Here is a 22,383-nt window from a genome sequence, read left to right on the forward strand (position 1 = left end):
ACACACACACACACTTGTCACACAAGCAAAATAAAACATTTCATTACATTAACAATGAAGTTTTGAAAAGTAGGGGAAGGGCAGGGATCTGTTCTTCAGCACAATAATGAAATAATGAAACAACAATGAGTCTTGATGAAATGTAATTATTTGAAACAGGCTAAAGCCTTTGATGTGGATTGATGCCTTATCCTTTGCTCCAGTTTGCAGAAATTGTAGAAATAAATATTTAGATAAACTTCAGGAAAACATTTCATGTTAACCTAATGTGTGTGTACTTGATAACGAAGACACATTGTTGTGGGCTTACACTGATGGGCCTTTTCTCATTTCTAATATTCCTTGACACACAAAGTGCCATAGGCAGGGGGCAATAAACTGCAGTGAGTTATTTGTGAGTGCTGTGAGTGTGTGTGTATGTGTGTGTGTGTGTGTATGTGTGTGTGGCATGACGCCCCTGCCATATGCATCAATAAGCACCGTTGGACCACCCTGTAATCAGTCTGACAGGAGGAGGGGAGGAGCAGAGACGAGTGTGTGTGTGTGTGTGTGTGTGTGTGTGTGTGTGCACGCATATGCAGAGGGTCTGACAGCAGCAGGAGGAGGGGATCCTAGCAGCGCCACTCCTGCTGTAGTAACCGCACACACACACACACACACTCTGATTACTTCACTGCACCACTCCACCGGAGGAGCAGCGTGAGCAACAGCAACGGCAGCAGCAATTGGCTCCCTCTCTTACTGCAAGACACTAGCGTGGTCCTCCCTCCCTCTCCCTCTCTCTCTATCCCTCCTCCTCCTCTGGATCCCTCTATCATTGTGAGACCTGCGCACGCAGCACAGCACAGCACAGCGCAGCGCAGCACAGGAACTCTGCACTCTGCGTTAAGGGGACGCCAGCCGGGCTCTCTCTCTCACTGCCTCTGCATGACTGTCACAAAGGTAAGATGGGGCTGGGCGTCTGGACGGCTGCTGCTGCGGCTGAGTCATGACACTCCGTGTGTGTGTGTGTGTGTGTGTGTGTGTGTGTGTGTGTGTGTGTGTGTGTGTGTGTGTGCTGGGCTGGGCTGGGTGGGCAGAGGGTTGCCAGTACAGGTGGACCGTCTTGTGTGTTTAGTGTTTACTGCTCAGGCGGTTGCAGCCGGGTGGCGGGACCGGGTGGCTCTGCTTTAAGCCCGCCACGGCCAGGATTGCGGCTTTAACTCTCTGATTACTATCCGAAGCCTTTAATCCAGGCTTGTCCTGCATATGGGCGAAGTTGTGCTTTTAGGAAGCCGGAGGAGAGCAAGTGGCGCTGCTCTTGGGTGTGTTCTGGGGCGCTGGTGGCAAGTGCCAGTTAGCGTGGCTGTTGCCACGGAGAGGGAGGGCAGAGACACTGGAGAGTGGGCAGGGTGGGCATGTGCCGCTCCGCTCTCCGTTACTAGGGGCGATGCCATTAATAGCTTCCTTCACCTCCACTCTGTGTATGTTTGTGTAGATGTGTGAGTGTATGTGTGTCTGGGTAAGTTTGTGTGTATGTTTGTGTGTATGTTTGTGTGTGTGTGTGTGTGTGTGTGTGTGTGTGTGTGTGTGTGCATGTTTGCATGTATGTTTGTGTTTGTGTGTGTGTGTTTGTTTACATGTGTTTGGGCTGTGTTTGTATTGCATGGGTGTATATCTGAGGCTGGTCTGTGACAGGGCTGAGAGGATGGAGTTAGCAGCAGCAGACTAAATCATCTTAATCAATTACAGGGGCACTGGGTTGCCCGCTCCCAGTGATATCATCGTGCCACTCCTGTGCAAAGTATTACTGAGACACCCAAAATAGATTCTCTCCGATACTCTCCATGAAGCGCAGCACAAACACTCAACACACATACACACACACCAGCACCAACACACACACAAACACACACACACATTCACTCCAGTGGGCCTCTGTGATTCACCAGATAGGATCATATCTGAGATGATGCATCTAGCTTTATAATAGGATTACACTGAAAGAGACAGTACAGCACAGCCCAGCCTGCTCAGGCCCCTGAACCTGCCACCACTCGTTTATATTACAGAGGCAGTATCCATACACTTACCGCTCATACACAACTGTGCATACTTCTCTGTGTGTGTATGTTTGATACACAACTCAATGTCTATGCTTCTCTGTCTCTGTATGTTTGATACACAGCTGAAAGTGCATACTTCTCTGTCTCTGTATGTTTGATGCACAGCTGAAAGTGCATACTTCTCTGTCCCTGTATGTTTGATACACAGCTGAAAGTGCATACTTCTCTGTCTCTGTATGTTTGATGCAAAGCTGAAAGTGCATACTTCTCTGTCCCTGTATGTTTTGCTGCACAGCTCATAAACACCTCAAAGTGCATATGTACTACATCTGCGTGTGCATGTTTGGCTATGCTAAAACATGCAGTAACTGTGCATGAGCGAGTGAATGTATGGGTCACAACTTCTGTATGTGAAAGCGGTCATTTGTGTAGTTGGAAATAGTTTGCTGTAACAGAATCCCTTTGCTGTGCAGCTGTGGGGTTCTAGTCTGGGGCTTTGCCTTTTATCTCAGAGGCTTCAGCCTTCATCCCAGAGACTTCACCTTTTATCTCAGAGGCTTCCCCTTATCTGCGGTACTGTGGCGCTGGGTGGGAGGAAGCTGGGCTGCAGGTGGCATCCAGGGAGAGCCGGGGACGAGGACGCACGGGACAGGGGAGGCGGGAGGAGGAGGGAGGGGTTGTTGACTGACACTGTGTGTCCTTGGGATGGAGGTCGGCTTTTGCTGATGGGGCAGAAAGGAGAGCCGGCGGGGGGCCTGCGTGTAGCATGAGATTGCTTTATGTGTGTGTGTGTGTGTGTGTGTGTGTGTGTGTGTGTGTGTGTGTGTGTGTGTGTGTGTGTCATATGCATGTGTGCGTGTACTTTGGGTGCTTGTGTGTGTGTGTGTGTGTGTACTGTGAGTGTGTATGTGTCAGAAAGAGAGAGAGAGAGAGAGATAAGGTTATCAGTGCATGTGATTCTCACTCACTTCCCAGCCATATCCTGTCTCTTTGTTTGGGGTGAGATGCACACAGATAGCTATGGGCACTGAAAAGGACCCCTGTCATATTAGTGAAAATGATGGACGACTCGGCCTGTCTCAATCACACACTTACACAAAAGGGCTCCTTAGTCCTGACCAGTGGCCAGAGCAACCTCAATTAGCTGCCATGGAAGTCATGGGCTTAGCCCACACAATAACCACCCTCAGAGCAGTAATCCCCACAGCCCTTTGTGCCTAGCTTCCTAAATTAGCCATTTTACTCTGGTGTGTGTGTCCATGCGTAGTGAACCATTTGGTGTGTGTGTTCATGCATAGTGAGCCATTTTGCTCTGGAGTGTGTGTGTGTGTGTGTGTGTGTGTGTGTGTGTGTGTCCAGCTGTGCAGGTGGGCTGGACTGGCCTAAACGGGATTTCCTCTACATCTGAACTCTGACAGATGTTTTCATCCTTTAAGCGTTTTTTTCTTTTGTCTAGTGAAACACACATGAGTGTGTGCTAATGCTGACACTGAGTTACTGAGTTACTTAGTTTGACTTCACCATTCTCTTTGTGTTGCATTTCACTGTATGTTCTGTATCTTATAAAGGCTGTTCTTCAAAGGCATGCTCTCCAGAGACCACGTGCAATTTAGCTCTCAGATGCGACGCTGCTTAGACCACTCCACGATTTTATGTGGAGATTTAGACGGCTCTGCAGGAGGACAGAGATAGTCTCACCGGTAAATGTCACACCGGAGGAGGAGAGGGAGGAGGAGGGGAGGGAGGAGGAGGAGAGGGAGAGGAAGGTAAGTTCAGGACAAAGGATTCGAGCTTGTAGCGACAGAAATGCGGCGGCGGTTCTGAAGGGCATCTGATTCTCCCTGCTGAGGTCGGGTCTCAAGGCCGGCATGGGAAAGGCTTTATTTAGAGCGTGGAACTGCTGAGAGGGAGTGAAATGAAAGCCCAGCCCCAGTGTCCGACCAACCGACCGACCGTCAGGGCGTCCACTGCTCAGGTGGAGGAGGAGGGGGGTGAACCTGCCACTAAAGAGCCCATTTTACCTTGAACTCAGCAGGGCTGCTGGTGGAAAAATATGCTTTGTTGCATGCTAGCCACACTGCCGTCCTTTATGCTTTTGTGCAGACTTGCAAACGTGCTGGAAATCAGCATGGGACAGTGTGTACCAGGACTTTGTGTTCTCGTCCAGTCGGCTGTGTGTGTGTGCGCGTGTGTGTGTGCGCGCGTGGGAGGGGTGGGGGCCCAAGTGATGGAGACGGGAACACTGTTGTGAGCAGGAGTGGAGGATGGTGTATGAAAGGTTACCTTGTGCATATAAAACACACATGAGCATCCATATGCATGTGCAAAAGTGTGTGTGGGCATCTTTGAGCATACGTATGCATGTGTGGACGTGTGTGTGTATGGGTGTTATTAGTGATTCAGTTATGCATATCTCCAGTATGTCTGAAGTGTGGGTATGTGTCTGTTTGTGTGGCGGGCACCGAAACACCCAGTCATTTCCAGCTGCTACCATCTCCTTGGAAGCCACCCTCCAGTCAAAGGAAGAAATGAAATCCAGCATTATTCTTCTCTGCCCCAGAGTTACCCCCCAGCTCTCCCCTGTCGCTGCCAAAAGTGCCAGCCAGCATAATCTGACCGAGGCAATAAAGAACTGCTCCTCCATCGACCGTTGCCCAGAGTAACACAAAGTGATTCCTCCTTGGCACTGAGAGAGAGAGAGAGAGGGATACAAAGGGAGAAAGAGGAAGACAGAGAGAGAGAGAGAGAGAGAGAGAAGCACATGGGAGAAGCATAATGGACACCTCCTGTGTAACGTCCACAGACACAGAAGGTCAATGCTAATGTCTGCCTGACCAAAGGCAGCATGGACATTAACCGGCTCAAGAGCCTTGGCTGCTGTCTAGCATACAGAGCAGAGGCCAGGCCATCTGCAGCAGGCACTGAAGCCTGCGAGCCAAGCTGGGGAGCAACAGCAGCCAGTCGCCGTCACCAGACAGTGAAGTCCATACAGTCAGTGGAGTCCAATGACCCAACGCTTTGGAAATAGCTTATAGAGGCTCCTTGGAGTGTCTCCTTGGTAGTTGATTGTGGACGATGCCAGTGGTCAGTAGAGCCAAGGAGTGGTGGTAGTGGTGGGTTGGGGGGGTGTGGTGGTGGGGGCGGGGCACTTGAGTGGTCTATTGTTCCTCCTGACACCAGTGTTGTCCACCCACCCACACTGAGAATGCCCATGGGATCAGCTGGGGTCAGAGCTGAATAAGAGACACTTATATCTGTCCTCCTCCTCCGCCCCAAACCCACACTCTGCACTGGGGACGAGATGGGGGTGAGACGGTAACCACTCAAGATCCAAAAACTGTACATAAACTGTTTTTTTATGCTGTGGTGTAATGTTGTTGAGTAACTTCAATAACAATTCGGTCGTTACACAGAGCCCTTGTAAACTGAGGGACAGACTCTGGAAGAGTCTCATGATTTATGACCTTTGGGTGATTCATTCCTCTCTATACGGGGGCTCAGGGACTATGCTGTCTAGAAGAGACAACAACCACACCCAGACTGTGGATGACATATACTACTAGATGCAAAGCAAATAACTCTATCTCTTAGCACTGCAATTTTAGATACAAAAATTACAAATTACTTTTCTAATCACAGATAAATAAATGATAAGAATGGGGAGATGCATACCCATAGCAACAGATGTTAGCATCATTTCACACTAGTATGTGCTCTATTAATATTCATGAGCTGAGTTGGATAATTGTAGGATTTTGCAGTCAGGTCTCGCTGAAGGCAAGCCAGTCAGAAAAATCTTTAAATCTTAATTACGTCTCATTTAGGCATCTGGTCTTATTGTCTACCTTCGCGTTTGCCCAAGTAGGCCTACAGTGGAGGCAGCTGTGTTGAATTGGAGCTGGTCCTGGCACTTCAGCTGCCCGTGGCTGTTCACCAATCCTGCTAATTACAGAACGCAGACAGGCAGTGGTGAGCAGACAACTGAAAGGGTTTTTTTGTTTTGTTTTTGTTTATAAAGAGAAAAGGGCGAAATAAAGAAATGCATTCAACTCAGACATTCAGAGCGGATGAGCTCATCGTTAGAATTAAGCCAGACTCAACATGTGTGTTTGGGAGACAGAGAGAGCGAGAGAGGGAAAGAAAGTGTATGTGTGTGTGTGTGTGTGTGTGTGTGTGTGTGTGTGTGTGTGTCTGGGTCTGGGTCTGGGTCTGGGTCTGGTGTTTGGATGTCTGAATTCTTGGGAATGTATTTAGCATGTGTGCTGGTGTTGGTGTCTACTTGTGTGTTTGAATGTGTGCATATATGCTGTGTGTCCTTGTGTGTGTATTTACTTACTGCCTGTTTACACTGTAACCTTGTTGCCATACACATCAAGTCTGCAGTGCACAGAGCATTAATTATGGGATTTGCCTGACCAATAAGAAGCAAACATGTGAAGGGCACCAAGAGATTTATGTGGACTAGGAGGCTATAATGAGGCTAGGACCAGGACTATAGACAAGGAGAACACCACAATATCAATGACTGGAAATGAGTTAAACAAGAGGGACACGTCTCTTTTCTTTTCTCTCTCTTCCTTCCTCTCTCTCTCCCTTCCTCCCTCTCTCTCTCCCTTCCTCTCTCTCTCTCTGGGAGATGGTGTGAGTAGAGACCATCTTTTCAGAGGATGTACTTCCTGTTTGTGGGCTCTGGGCAGCTGAATGAGTGCACTGAGAGCAGCAGCTGTGTGCCGTTAAGTGTGCGTGTTGTTATCTCTAGCTTCTCTATCTTTGTTTTCTCCCTCCTTCCCTCGCTCTCTCTCTCTCTCGCTCTCTCTCTCTCTCTGTCTATCTCTCTCTTGCCGCCAGCTCTCTCTGTGTCTGTCTGTCTCCCCCGAGAGCCCAAATCTCCATCATTCCCCCTCTGTGAAGTGTGCTGGGCTTTCATTACCTGCGGCTGAGAGGGCATGTGCTTGCCGCCGTATGGGACACCTGAGCAGAAAGCCCAACTAGCTTGGAGAGATATTACAGGACGAGTGGAATAACAGTGCCAGGGAATTCACTAAGGGTTGCTTATTAATTCCCCACTGTGATATATTATTGAGGTCTGCATTATACAATGGCACAAAGACCATAACCCATAGCTTCGAGATCCTGTGCTGTTGTACGAATTGCATCATTGTATTCTTAGTTTGGTCACTTGGATATTGGGGAAAATTCAGCTGCTAACAACAAGATGGTAACCAATGAGTGGATGGAGAGGATGAGACCTGGTTTGAGTTGATGTTAATGTACTGTTTTACTGAATTAATCAGCTTTTATAGAAACTTCTTGATGTGTCACTTCCTCGTCTGTGTTTATGCTGACTGCACCATAATTGCAGCATTATCTCTAACAATGATTGGTGAAACCTATCAGCTGAATATCATTCACATCGCGGCATCCACATGGTAACTGCTAGCAGGTTATATGTAAACAAACCAAATGGCCTGGAAAATGCAGTCAGAATGGCACAATGTGGAGGGGATGTTCTGTTCCAGAGCTCTGTGTGTGTGTGTGTGTGTGTGTGTGTGTGTGTGTGTGTGTGTGTGTGTTTGCATCAGTTAGCACCCGGGGGGGTGAGCTCCTGCAGTAAGTGTTTTGAGCTGATGCAGGGGAAGGGTGCGTCCGTGCGTGCGTGCGTGCGTGCGTGCGTGCCTGCGTGCCTGCGTGCCTGCGTGCCTGCGTGCGTGCGTGTAAGTGAGCACTCAGGGAGGTGAGCTTTCCTACAGTGAGTGGTGTGAGCTTATGTAGAGTAAGTATGTGTGTGTTTGTGTGTGTGTGCATGTGTGTGTGTCCATGTGTGTGTGTGTGTGTGTGTGTGTGTGTGTGTATGCCTGAAGCGGGGCGTGGGCTGAGCACACAGGCTAGAGACAGAGAAGGAAATATTACCGCCCACACATTTCATCTGTACCAGCAACAGCCCAAGTACCTGATGTTTCTATGCACTTACTCTTTGTTTAACGTTCTCTCTCACTCGCCATCTTTCTCTCAGTGACCACTGCTGATCTGGACATATTCATATGAAGCATAAATGAAGTGCTCTAGTAAAGAAGCACGTTGTATTGGACTGCAGCTACATAATGGTAGAACACTATAGCTGCTTTATTGGCATCATGGAAAAAATACATTATGACCGGAACATTAATCTCTTTTATCAATGTTTAAGCTGATTAAAACACAATCCCATAGCACATGAGCACTTTCATTATAGCCCAAGGGCATTGAGGGGGAGATGTTGATAGTGTGCATATTGGTTATTATGTTAATTAGACATCGCCTTTTAGATTTTATATAGACAATTTTTGGCTTTTATGATTCATTTATGCAACTAAGATGTGTATCCCAAAGAGCTCTGCACATTTACAATCACATATCTGGTTTGAACATTATTGCTCAAACCTATGAACTAAATCTGTAGCATCAGTAAATGCAAGCAGTAGATTCTTCTTCATGGAGCACTACAGACTTCAATCATTCGGTTCAGTTGTTTCATGTTGGTTGAAGATTGTTTTATGCCAACAAACATCAATGTTCAGAGCCAGAGGGACTGTTGGGAAGAGGAAACACCCCCCCCCACACACACACACACACAAACAAAGACACACACACACACACACACAGTTGTTTGAGAAGCTGAGAACGTCCGATTGAACGTGGCCATCTGGGCCCTCATCACAGTCCCTATGGGAACACAGTGGGGACGGCTGTGGGCTTCATCCCCAATGACACAATAGAACCCCAGTATGTCACAAAGGCCCTTTAAAGACCCAAGCTATTAGAATGCATGGTGGTGGCTGTCATGAGGACGCTCTGTCATAGCGATAATGAAAGACTGCCTGTTTGCTTACATATTACTGTAAGGAAGCAGTCTGATAGAGAGGAGGCCTGTGTGTCCACACTAGCAGGCCAGGGAGGAGGAGTGAATCATATGCAGCCAGGGACCAAAAATCCCATCTCATTTTATGTTCTCAATCAAAGAAGGTTGCACTCCGAGAAAATAAAGTTATCTTTTTTAATCTTCTTTCAAGTAGCAACAGGAGTAACAAACAAACATTTCGGCCAATTAGGCCTTCATCAGTGACACCATAATGGCACCCGTTGAATAAGAAGAGGGAGAGCGCAGTGTTTTGCCTATTAATATTCATTTAATTTAATTTTTAATATTTCATCTTATGTTCTCAATCCATGAGAATGCTGTCGTCCTCTGTCATCTCTCTGTTGTAAAGTTAGTGTAACACTCAAATGAACGATCAAACGGGGTCTCACACCCCCAGAATGCTTCAGCAGGGGAATGAGCTCAGCTACACACTCTCTCTGTGTGTGGGAGGAAGCGTATGGCCACTGAAGCATTCCTTCCCTTGCTCTGATTAAGAACAGATTTTCTAAAAATTTTCTAATCCAGAGTGAGATCCTCAGGCACTGGGGGGAAAAAAACAACATGCATGCCCCCTCTTTCTGATGTGTAGATTAGGACTTCTTGCTTGGAGAAAAACAAGCTTCATCTCAGTCACATAACCCCCTGCCTTGTTAACACAGCATCCAGTGGGATTGCGTAATGGGCCAGTCCAGTTCAGGCTGCTCTCCTCTGGACTGCTGCTGCTGCTCTGAAGGGGGAATAGAAGCTGTATCAGAGCGGGAAATTAAAGCCGGATCTGCTCTGGAGGCGTACGAGAGAAGCCAGCTGAGAGGCAGACGAGTTCAGCATTCCTTCCCAGCATTCCCTGGCCTCGGATGTCGGTTTGTGAAGAAATCTGTAGCCCTTCTCTGTGTGCCAGGTCATTTATTTGCTTAAAGAGCCTCTCGTAGATGAAGTGAGATGGATTCAAATAGAAAGAAAGAGAGCGAGAGAAATGATACAGAAGAATGCTGGAGCTCCAGCTCAGCCAGCGTGCATTCTTCACCTTTTCCCCACAAAGAAGTATCGTTGGGAGGAAGCAACAGCACAGTGCGGGAATGCCGCGGCCAAGAGAGCACGTTTCTCACAGAGAGCGCAGAGTGATTCACGCTCAGAGAGTCAGAGAGGGCCGCTGTTTGCGCCATTAGTGACGGTTCATATTTGCAGCCTGCGGGTCCCCGAGGGAAAGTGTCTGGGCTGGAGGCGGCTGAGGCTGCTTTTAGCACTTCCTGCTCAACCCACTCCTCAGGTCAGGTCGCCTCGGATCTCCCCTTCCCTCAGAGGAGAGAGGGAAGATAGGGCAAGGGATGGAGAAATATGGAGAGGGAGAGAGAGAGAGAGAGAGAGAGAGGAGATGGGTAAGGACAGAGGGAGGGAGGAAGGGGGCAGGGTGAGCATCATACAACTTCAAAGCAGAGAGAGAGAGAGAGAGATGGGGGGGGAGGTGAATAAGCAGAGCCCACCCTCTGACCCGGAGCTCTACTGAGGAAACTTAAAAGAGAAATCAGATTGGACATGGAAAGCACCACAGGAATCCTCCACAATGCTCTAGACTGTATGAAAACAGACAGATTATGGAGTTGTATATGTGTGTGCGTTTGTGTGTGGGAGAGGGGGGTCAACGGTTGTGTTTGCTGGACCTTGTAACCCTCAGGCCAAACTCTCACTGATAGCCAGGTGGAGCTCCACTCCACACACACATTTTTAGCAGTCTGCCCAGCACACACACATTTCAGCAGAGTCTGCCCAGCAGCACACACACACACATTTTAGCAGTCTGTCTAGGCTTTCCATCCTGTCAGGCGAGCGGGCGAGAGATAACAGTAATCCTCCAGACAATGGTCAGCACAGGCTTGGCCCTGAGAGGAAGAGGCAGAGGGAGGGAGGGAGGGAGGAAGGGACGGATGGAGGAAGGGAGGAAAGGAGGGATGGAGGAAGAGGGAAACATGCTGATGGTAGTGGTCAGGGACTCACCAGAGCACTTCAGCTCTTCATCTGATGGGCGCTCTGCGTCTGGGGGATGGAGGCTTCAAATCTCACAGTCTGTTTGAAGGAGGGCAGCCACAGCTGAGCACCAAAGTGGAGGGAACACTCAGCTGTCAGACACTCGCCAGCTCTGGGATGCCAAGTCATCATGAGATGTGTTTTTCTTAATGGCACGCTTATCAAAAATACTCACACGCACATACATACGCACACATGCGTGCGCCCGCACACACGCACACACACACACACACACACATACACACAAGCCCTTCTCTACCTAGAGAAGTCTTTTTCCTCTGCCTGCTTTTAAAAAATGTCTCCAGACCATTTTTCTACAAAGAGAGCAGTTATTATGAACTCCTCATTTTTGACCTTTTCTAAAGTGCTATTCTTGCATATGTTGAAAAGCAAAATATATGGATTATATATTATGTAAATGAACTTGTTCTGTGCTCAAGCTTGATCTTCTAATCCTGAGGATGGGAGAGCAGCAGAAGAGAGCACCTCTGCCAGATTGTGTAAGACACACTATTCCTGGCGCTGTTGGAACAGTTACGGCACGATTAAAAATCTTCACCCAGGAGATTAATGCCAGTGGGACGGGCGCACCCAGGCCCTGATTCTGAAATTAGGACAGGCACAGCATCGGCAACATTGACAGCCTGTCGATAGGGAGATCAATTTTACTGTTTGCGTCCACGTGCTCAAATTAGACTCACACCAATAACATCTATAAAGACCTACTTATGCATGAAGGGTTAGATCATGTGGCAAGCCATCACTGTTGAAAGCACAAAGGAAATTCTGATCTGTTTATTTGTGGAGTAACTGTTTGGACAAAAACCTCATTAAATGCATATCCGTGAAGCTCTCTGCCCCTGAGCTGAAATCATCCATTGCCTGAGATGTTTGAAGTAGGTCAGATTTACACCGCACCAACCTTTATACCCCTATGGGACCTCTCTTCATTTTAAATGGAGAGGCCACAATGGATGAATGCACAAGCAGCTGTTTCTTTGTCTCCTATTTCCTAGTACTACTCGTGCCTTAGTAAATGTTACAGTTAATTTCACTGGCAATTCGTTCATTCGTTCATCCATCCATCCATCCATCCATCCATCCATCTTTCCATCTATCCATTCATTCATTCATTCATTCGTTCATTCGTTCATTTATTCGTTTGTTCATTCACCTAAATGTGAAGTGTATTTTGCTCACACCAGAGCAATATGTCTGTAATTTTTGTTCAGCAGTCAGTCTGCACCAGACAGTAGGAAAATCAATTACAGCCAAGACATCTCCCCCTGCTCCTTAGCACCGAGAAAACACAAACATCTGGAGTTCAAACACTTTGTGTGCTAGTTAAAAACACCCAGTCTAGTACAGTAGGAGGCTCCTTTTAAAAAGGCGGTGGGAGCTTCCCTACACCACCTTGTAATTCCTAGTCATTAGGATGCTGCTCTTGAGTAGCACCATATGAGCCTGTACATACTGACACACACACACACACACACACACACACACACACACACACACACACACACACACACACACAAACAAACACACACACACACACACATACACACACACAGCTGAAGCACAGTGACTCCTGTCACGTTAGTTCTGCTCATCAGACTGAAATAGGACATTGGTGGCGCTGGGGGAACAGCTAAGTAGATTTGGGAGGAGACAGGCAACAGTAATATGACATTAGAAGCCGATGTCACTGCAGAAAGCAGACCTGTGCATGGAGAGATACAGTATGCAATGTCTTTTCCCAGTGATTATGAATGTCTGAGAATCACCCTCATCTATTGTTCATAAGCATTTTTTGAAACATGAATGTTGTTTAAATGTTTTATTTATGTTTTGAATATGTTACTGAGAGGCCCTTCTAAGCGACACCTGGGGATAGGATATAGTGTGGTTGTTTTTGGCACTGGACCCCAGGCAGATGGCTCAGGTTCTGGGCCTCCCCGCCATCCCTAAGCCCACTTCCCCACACAAACCAGCCCGTTTGACAAGCATCCTGCTTCAGGAATTCCAGGCATTGAAAAGCCCCTTCACTCAGCAATTTATATATAATTTAATCCTATTTGGTCTCCGACCTCCTTGCTTTCTGCTATGAGGCGCAGGAGGGAAGATTTCAAAGCCATCCTCTTATTGTTAAAACTCTGAGCCGAGCGCAGTGGAGCTGGTTGGTGTGAAGACAATACACAGAGTGTCATTTCAACTCTGTGAAGGGTACCAGCATGGCGGAGCAGTTTCTGTGGAAGTGACGGAAAAGTCAATGAGGCATTTTAGGCTGATGAAATTCTGCATGGGGTATATCATGGCAGCCCTTAAAGCTGTCATAGCAGTGATTAATCAGAGACACTTTTCATCCGAGGGGGCCCTTTTCGTACTAGGCAAAGTGCCACCTCTATGTCTTCATTCCTTTCACCCAATCCACATCCTAACACCCCAACGTCCCAACACACACACACACACACACACACACACACACACACACCACACACACACACACACACACACACACACACACACACACACACACACACACACACACACACACAGAAACACACATACACTCACACTCTCATTTGAACGGCTGCCCAGATGGCATTCATCTCACTCCAGCTAATCTATTGTTGTCTGCAGCGCACGGCTGGCACTGCAGCACCTCAAACTGTGGTTAAGCCGTCGAGGCTCTAATGCCAAACGCTGACAACAAAGACGCCAATTAATGTCCCTCTCCTCCACAAGCCACACACACACACACACACACACACACACACACACACACACACACAGTTGCAGCAGTTAACGCCCCAGCTGGTAGTTCTGCACAGCTCTTGAGCTTGCTGAAAAATGATAATTCATATGAAAATTTAACATGGCAGATTTACACTTTGCATCGCTAAGTTATTGGTGATAACCGCAGATATTTATTTTAAAAGATGTATTTGTAACAAATAAGATGTAGCAGCTAGCCTTCTTTGAATTGAGAGCAGCATCCTGCTTGAGGTAAAGCATGATTGACAGCAGAGGGAGAGTCACAGTCTGGTGCTGACTACCAGCATACACACACACAAACACACGCACACACACACGCGCGCACGCACGCACACACACACACACATACATACACACACACACACACACTCACTCCATCACACTTAAGCACACACACACACACTCGCTCTGTGGGCAGTCTCCATCTCCTCTTCTGTCCAGTGTCCAGCTACCTTAATCCCCTTCCACCCATCTGTTCATTACACCGGCCTGGAGATCTGGACAGCAGAGAGAGAGAGAGAGAGACAAAGGGACAGAGAGAGAGAGAGAGAGACACAGAGAGAGAGAGAGAGAGAGAGAGACAGAGACAGACAGAGGGAGAGAGAGAGAAAGAGAGAGAGAATGTGAGACAGCGAGACAGAGAGAGAGAATGAGAGAGAAAGAGAGAGAGAATGTGAGACAGCGAGACAGACAGACAGGGAGAGAGAAAGAGATAGATAAACCCCTGGGACAATCAGAGACAAACAACTCATCTTTCATTCCCTCCCTCAGTCACTCACAGACACTCACTCACTCATTCAGTCAACGGAGGACACCCACATATTTCCTCTCCATCTTCATTCCCTGTCCCTTTGTCCTTGGCTCGCACCTCTGTGTTAGGTGTGGAATTAATCTTTTCTCCTTGGTTCATCTTTTTAATGGTTTGAGGGAGAGAAGTTGCACGTGCTCTTGCCATCTGGTGACATAGAGAGAACTGCTCCGTCTCCCTGTGAGATCACCCAAGTGCCACTGCTGCTGCGAAATGTCTCACTGAACCTCCTCCACAGGATGAATAGATTGGCATAATATCGGCTGATTGTTCCCCAATGGTGTTGTGGCTGTGAAGAGGTGGCAAGCAGTTTCATCCGACCAATCTAGCCAAGAGAGTTAACCAGGCATCATTTCATACATTCATTTATTTTTTATTTTTTATTAGTCCGTCTGTTATTACAGTGTGTCTCTGGGGCAGTGTCAAGATGGCCCGGCAGATTGCACCTCCTCAGCCTGTCAGGGAGACGTAGCGCTTTGTCTTTGTCTCAGTCCAGCGCAGCTTTCTGGCAAATACACACACACCACATACACACACACACACGCACACACACACACACACACACACAAACACAGCGCTCAGCCCAGTGCGGTCTTCTGGCCCTGCTAGAGCAAATTCTGCTGATGGGGGAATCATGCTCCAGAAAGCAGACAGGGAAATGCCCTCTATGCATTGTTAATTTATGTCACCACACACCCCTTCGCCTCTGCCTTGCTCCTGTGGAAAATAGCAAAAATAATGTAGAGTGATTTGTGTGTCAAGATGGATGTTATCCAAGAGGCTTGGTTTTTTTTGTGCTGCTGGAATCATGAGACACAGTGGGGTTTATTCTGTGCAGACCGAGTGAATAACAGCCACCACTGCAGGTACTTCAGCATCTAATCATTTTAATTTGTTCATTTGCCATTTCAGCCAGGGGACGAATTAAAGTAATCACAGTCCCTAATACAGCATTAGAGGGGAAAAAAATACTCCCACATTGAATATGAAGCCCACAGTCACCACAGATGAAGATGTGGTGTTAGTGGGTGTTGGGTGGACCTTAATGACTGCGTTTATGCAGAGGGCCTCTGCCTGGCCTCCCTCCCCCTCCTTGTTCCATTAAGGGGCTCTCCAGGGCGCCCCAGCACCGGGCAACTCACCTCTTAAGTGCCACCTATTACCGGATCCACTACCCTCACATCCCCACCGGGAAACCCTTCAGACGATGAGCCCCAGAAATTGATCAGCCATTACGAGTCTGCCTGGGGAACAACAGAATTAAACAGCTACACAATGCGAGTGAGATACAGCAAAGCCACTCTGCCAATACACCTGTTTATAAACTAGTGCAAGAGGATGCTTGCTAATCATCAACAGCTTGGGTGGAGATTTGATGAGTGCGCTCAGGTTAACATTTAAACATTTCCTTCAAATAGCAGCCATATGTGAATTTGGATGGTGGGAGATAACCGCCCAGTTCCTTGTTGACTCATCCTGCCCTATTCACAGTAGTTTCTTAACTGCATGTCACCCTTCGTACTTCGCACTGCAGCATTTCCATATTATTTACTTCTGCAGCATAGTCAGTTATTTAGTGGCACATCCAAAGAGTGACTGTGACGGAGAGAGTTAGAAAAGAATCTATGTAGAAGGTTAGAAAGGTTAGGATACACACCAGCTCCATCATTCCAATACATTAGCACAGCTGCTCATTAGAAGCACCCACCTTACATGCCAATATGGTTTTCTCTGACAATGTTATTTAGTAATCAGGTTTTCCTTGATGAATGGGTGGTCTATGTAGAACACTGCTTCTGTAAGAGAGAGGAGGGCTGGCTCACATTTAAAGGCATCCTATGCCAGTTTTTTTACCTTACGTAATAAAACCAACCTGGTCTCATTATCACTCTTAAAACGAATGTGTTGTCCCTAACTGGACACAGAGATGTGTTAAAAAAAGAAGTTGTGTTGTTTTCAACACATTCGATTTAAGAGTGTAGCGACACATTCCCCGAGTCCAGCGCGCGCGTGTTGTGTTGAATTGCGCTAATCGTCCCTGCACGCGGCCGGACACGAACCCATCAACTGCAGCACCTCGGAGCAGAAGTCGAGCATGTTGACAGTAGAGCTAAAGCTCCCCTGGTTGCTCGCTAAAAAAAAGCAAAAAAAACTTCTCTCTTTAGCACCCCCGCTGGTCACTTGGCTGGGTCTACAAAACTGAGACCAGATTGAATAAAACAGCTTCAAAGTAATTTTGAGGTAAAGTAACGTAATAGGGAGAATGGCCTGGCTTCCTATCTGTAACCGACCCATCTACGGAGAACCATGCAACTTCACTCTCCCCCGACCCAGAGAATCAGGAATTGCAATTGTGCAATAGCCTACTATTTGTCATGTAATATTACCTTATCAGGTGACATGGCTCTTTATTTTGGAGAATAAAAGTCCAAATCCACATATATGTAACAACATGTTAGGATTCAACAAGTACACATCAGGGTTCGACATGTAAGTACACATATGTATGACGTGTGTATAATTACACATTAGTGTTTAACATGTGTGTAATATTAAACATGTGTGTAACTACACATTGTCCACACAGCCCTGTAACTGTTTGGAGTTCCAGCTAGCTACTCTCCTCACCGTATCCACGGGAGAGAGGGGGAGTGGGGGTGTGTTTGATGGGATTATCACACATCTCACTGTAGAGATGAAGTCACGGTGGTGTTGTTGGTGAATTAATCTAATCCGAGCCACTCTCTGTCCGACTCCCCCTGTCTCCTTACATTACACGGGAGGCCAAGCCATAGCCAAGCAGGCAGTGGAACATGCTGAATTAGTGTAGGGCTGGCCGAATTACTCTTCACATTTAATTAGAGTCTGTAATAAGACAAGCCTCAGTCAGGATTAGGTAAAATCACAAATTTACAGTTTACAACACTGGAGTGTGTGTGTGTGTGTGTGTGTGTGTGTGTGTGTGTGTGTGTGTGATGGGCTATGCGTCTCCTCTGTCCTGTCACATCTGTATAAGCAGTACATAATTCAGTGGATTATCAGTACACACAAAGACAACCCATCCCAAAAGAACTTGGGTCTTCACTCTTAAAGCGAGAGCTTGAGTTTTTGAACTCTCTCTCTCTCTCTCTCTCTCTCTCTCTCTCTCTCTCTCTCTCATATTAAAGAGAAGGCTTTCTTCCTTAGCCGCCATCATCCTGGGGCCATGCAGCTCCTCTGAAAGTCACTGTGTGACCACAGCTGGAGAAACTGCTGCCAAAATAACCAGCGGGGGATTGCAGCTCTGTGCTATTTTCCCTCCCGCCATGAGTGAATGTCGTCGGAACTGACTCCCCGCTCATGAGCCCGCGGGTGGAGGCGAGTGGGGGGGGGGCAGATTAGAGAGGAGTGGAATGGAGGGGTACATCCAAAGATCCAGCGCTGCATCACAAAGCGGCCTCCAAGGGCCGTGGTGATGAGCTAGACAGCCGCCCCGTGGCGCCCATTCAGGCTTTTGTCTCGCGTCCTCTGCGGGGCTGTGAAAGACCCTCTTCCTCCCTGGATCTCCGTCAAGTACGTGCGCCGCCGCTCTCGCTGCGTCAAGTGCGCTCATAACAAATGTGTCACATGTGGCTCGGGCTGCTGGGTCAGACGGTCCACATTGTACCCATGGCCAGCACATGAGTTTGGAATTCAAAGCGCTGCCAGAACTGGAGAGAAAGGACTCGTGGAGTAGCTGGCAGGCTTCAGCTGTTCACTCAGCCAACAGGAAGTGGAGGAACTCAAGCACTCTCTCCTTTCACAGTGGGAACTGCCCACACACGATCTGACATGATCGATAGCCAACATACAGGGTTTTGACATTCCGATTTTCTTCTCGGACTTTGCACCACATTAAGTATAGATTTCTATAGATTGCAGTATCTTCCAGTGATCATTAATGTATTCCACTATGAGAACTCATGCAAATCTAACTGCATGTAGTGTGTGTTGACAAAGGGAAGGATGAGAGGCACAGGGAGTGTGATCAGAGGCGTGGAGCAACACTGACTGCAGGGCCAGGGAGAAAAAGTCAATAAACAGAATGTGCTCTCTGGAGTGCCTCTGCCCTTAAGCGCTCACACATACACAGGCCAACAAACACACACACACACACAAACCCACACATGCACACTTGAACACATCCTCATCATTACAAAGCCTAAAAAAACAACAATGTTAGACCCGTAGGGGTCAATTGCCCTACACCAAACTCAAACTCTCTCCCTGGGAGCCTCAGGAGGCCTGTTCCCACTCTGTGCAGACACAGAGGAGAGTTAGCAGTGGTGAGCACGTGATACCCATCAGGAAGAAACCAGCGCAGTGGTGAGCCCAGACAGGAGGAGATGCTGGAGGCCTCGGTGCTGCTTCACCTCTCCCTCCCAACACAGTGTTGTGGCCCGAGGCGTTGGAATAACCTCCACAGCGCACACTGAGCACACACACACACACACACACACACACACACACACACACACACACACCATGTCTTCTTCCAGTTCCTGCGTCTGCTGTGTGTTTGTGGGCGGAAGGACTACAGGGATGCATCCTACTACATTTTAACACCAGTTTTACTCGCTTACAGTTTTACACAGCCATTCACAGAAATGTAGGAGCTTTACTGAGGCCTTTAACAGACTAACAGTCTCTAACTGTATCTGTCCCTCACAAGCTTGTATTTCTTGGCATATTTTGTTTTCATCTGGCATGGAACATTTTGTCTCTCACTGTTCATTGTTAAGTAGCATATTTGAAACATATGAGGGTCATCCATTTGGAGAGGGCTTGTTCCTAATAATCCATAACAGTGTTAGTAACTCATTGCTAGCACCTGTGACATACAGAAGCTGGAATAGACAAGAGTAGTTATTATCGAGTGGTGTTATCTTACAGTCATACAGTTAGTCCTGCTGACCAAAGATTAAGCACGGTCCAGTTACATATAGTAGTAGCGTAGACAAGAGTACTGACCAACTGATAACCGACTGAAGGCTTATCATAAACAGACAGCCCTGACCTGATTCAGTAGCATATAGGACACGGAAATCCCACACACCTGCGTTTTGTCCTTGCATATTTGCACATTTCTACCTGCTACAGCTTTAAGGTTTAGAGGTCTTCTATTTCAAAAGACTTTACAATGATTTCATGCTCAGATGAAGTACACAGGCCTTACGCTCATGCACTTCTTAGTACTCAGTACACTCATTTTGAATTCACACAGCCTCTCTTCGTTTTTCAACTCCTTAGTATTTTCACGGGTGATGCCCATGATTCCCCATTCCTCCAGTGGCCCACACATCTCAGGGCCATATGGGGTGTTTGTGTTGTAATTATTCCAGGTGCCATAGGGTTGAATAGACGGGGCATGAGAGGGCAGCAGCTACCTGGGTCTGAGGCCAGTAACAAGGGTGAAACTGAGGAGCCAGTAACAAGGTGTGATTAACAATAATGGTGAGAGTGTGAGAGGGTGAGACTGAGGGGTCGGTAACAGTGTGAGAGGGTGAGACTGAGGGGCCAGTAATGGTGAGAGGATGAGAGAGTGAGACTGAGGAGTCGGTAACAGTGAGAGAGGGAGACTGAGGGGCCAGTTGAGAGAGGGTGAGATGAGAGAGGGGCAGCCGTTGCCTACTGGTTAGCGCTTCGGACTTGTAACCAGAGGGTTGCCGGTTCGAACCCCGGCCAGAAGGCACGGCTAAAGTGCCCTTGAGGTGTCTATGTGAAGTGGGGTTTTCAGGACTGCTGGTGAAAGGCGAGGTAGTAAAAGACACTCACACCTCCCTGGGAATACTGGGGAAGCCCAGAGCTGACCTTCTCCTGAACAATCTCTACATCTCCCCATGGCAGGAGCGCCTCCTCCAGAGATAGATGGAGGCAGGCAGATCTGGAGAAGAGGAGCTCGGATGGCGTTGTGGTTGAACAGGCCTTGTGCTGCCTCCTCAAACCGGCTTAGTGGTTTAGTTTTAGTTTTAATTTAATGCACTTTTTGTCTATGTGCTGGAGCCAAGACATTGGAGTCTGAACATCCAGTATAATTCTGACAGTGATGTCAGAAGGGTTGCATAACGCAATGTGAATGGCATCTTTGGAAGTAGGGAAAGGTCATCATTGGCAGGAAATAGAAAACTGTGAAGAGCAACTGAGAATGTGGCAGCCTCTAATCAAGTCTCAAGTTGTTTGTATCCCTTTTTAAAATTTGCATTCAGTGGCTGTCTCAACTATCATAAACACAATAGGCCACTGTAGCCAGAGAGAGAGGGAGAGAGGGTGTGTAAGAGAGAGGGAGATAGGATGGGAAAGAGAGGGAGAGAGAGAGGGAAAGAGAGAGAGTGAGTGTGAATGTGTGTGTGAGAGAGATGGGGATAGGGAGGGAAAAAGAGGGGAAGAGAGAGAAAGAGAGGGGAAGAGAGAGAGAGTGAGGGAGGAGGGATTGAGCCGGTGGAGTAACCACAGCTTTTAAGAGAAAGACCACTACGGCGGCTCCAGGGCTGGGCCTGTGCTGGTCCTGGGAGGGAAGGGGGCGGTTGAGGGGAGGGGGGAATGGAGGGAGGGAAGAGTCGAGAGAGACGAGAGAAGCAGATGCAAGCTCGTAGCCCAGGCCAGCAGCACACTGGATCTGGATGTACAGGCAGAGGATACTGGCAGCTTCCCACACAACACAACACACACACATCCGTAATCTGAGAGGCATCACGCAGAGAGTAGATACTTCCACATCTCCAGAAGGTAAGATGCCGGCTGCATAGAATGAAACACTATAGCGGCAGCCTGGATGCCAGTGTGAGACTTTTTGCTGTTATTGTGCACAGGCTGTGTGAAGTTGATCCATGATGAGGATGTTGGTGTGTTGTGCGGGCAGAGGCAGGAGGAGAGGGACATGCCTCTGGCCTCATACTGATCATGAGTGCATGGAGCTGCCTGTGTTGTTCAACACTGAGGACACGTCCTTAGGAGCAAAACCTAATGCCAGTTGCCCTGGGCTAACTCCCTCCCTCCTCTCTCTCTCTCTCTCACTCTCTCTCCCTCTCTGTTTTCAAGCATGACTTCTTTAACAAGCAGTCTTTATGCTCTCTGCGATGGCTTGAAAACAGCTATTCTTCTCTTCAAGCTCTTTTGGGAGAATTGATGACTGGTCCTGCACTGTGTTGTGGAGGAATGAAGATTAGATTCCAGCATCTGACTGAGATTCTGTGTGAGTGTGTGACTGAGAAAGACAGCATAAGTGTGTGTGTGTGTGTGTGTGTGTGTGTGTGTGTGCGTGTGTATGTGACAGAGAGGGAGAGAGAGAGAGAGAGAGAGAGGGAGGAAAAAGAGACTGGGAGAGAAGGGAAAATGAGGGAACGGATGAGAGCTGGAGGGCTGTGACAGCTGTCCCTGCACAGACAGTACAGTAGCTGTCCTTTGACTGATGCTACGCCACTTGGCCACAGCCAGTGAAACAAACGGATTGCCCTCCCACACGCTGGGCATGTAATTCAATAAGATCCACCTCCATCTTAAAACCGCTGTATGGTGACATAATCATACAGCCTGAATCGGATGGTGCTTGGAGTCACATGTCTGCTTCTGACTGCCGGCCCGGGAGACAGCTAAACAATGCTGAATTGAGCTCTCTGCTGATGTCATCACATGAGTGTGTGTGACTGGTCATAAATCCCCTCGTTTCCTGGGACCTTTCCCTCCATATTCTAATCTTAGAGCCGGGGTTCATTCTGCCGCAGCATTTTGTGACAATTTCTCATTCTCTGGCACCAATTTCTATTTTTCGCACCAGCCCACATCATTCATGTGGCGGTTTGTGATTCAGTGACTTT

The 22,383-nt window shown here is 47.8% G+C and overlaps 1 protein-coding gene across 2 annotated transcripts in view; it reads left to right on the plus strand.

The window, feature by feature from the left end:
• Positions 1–623: 623 nt before the first annotated feature.
• Positions 624–22,383, plus strand: part of coro2ba (coronin, actin binding protein, 2Ba) — a 38,437-nt gene continuing 16,677 nt past the window's right edge. The window contains exon 1 of one of the 2 annotated variants that reach the window (XM_042061120.1): positions 624–942. In XM_042061120.1, the coding sequence (XP_041917054.1) occupies positions 928–942 (15 nt within the window). In that variant the 5' untranslated portion in view covers positions 624–927. Of the gene's footprint in view, positions 943–21,124; positions 21,296–22,383 lie in introns of those variants that run through there. The other variant, XM_042061121.1, reaches the window with a different exon arrangement.

The sequence above is a fragment of the Alosa sapidissima genome, chromosome 14 (genome assembly GCF_018492685.1).
Source record: "Alosa sapidissima isolate fAloSap1 chromosome 14, fAloSap1.pri, whole genome shotgun sequence".
Lineage (NCBI taxonomy): Eukaryota > Metazoa > Chordata > Actinopteri > Clupeiformes > Clupeidae > Alosa > Alosa sapidissima.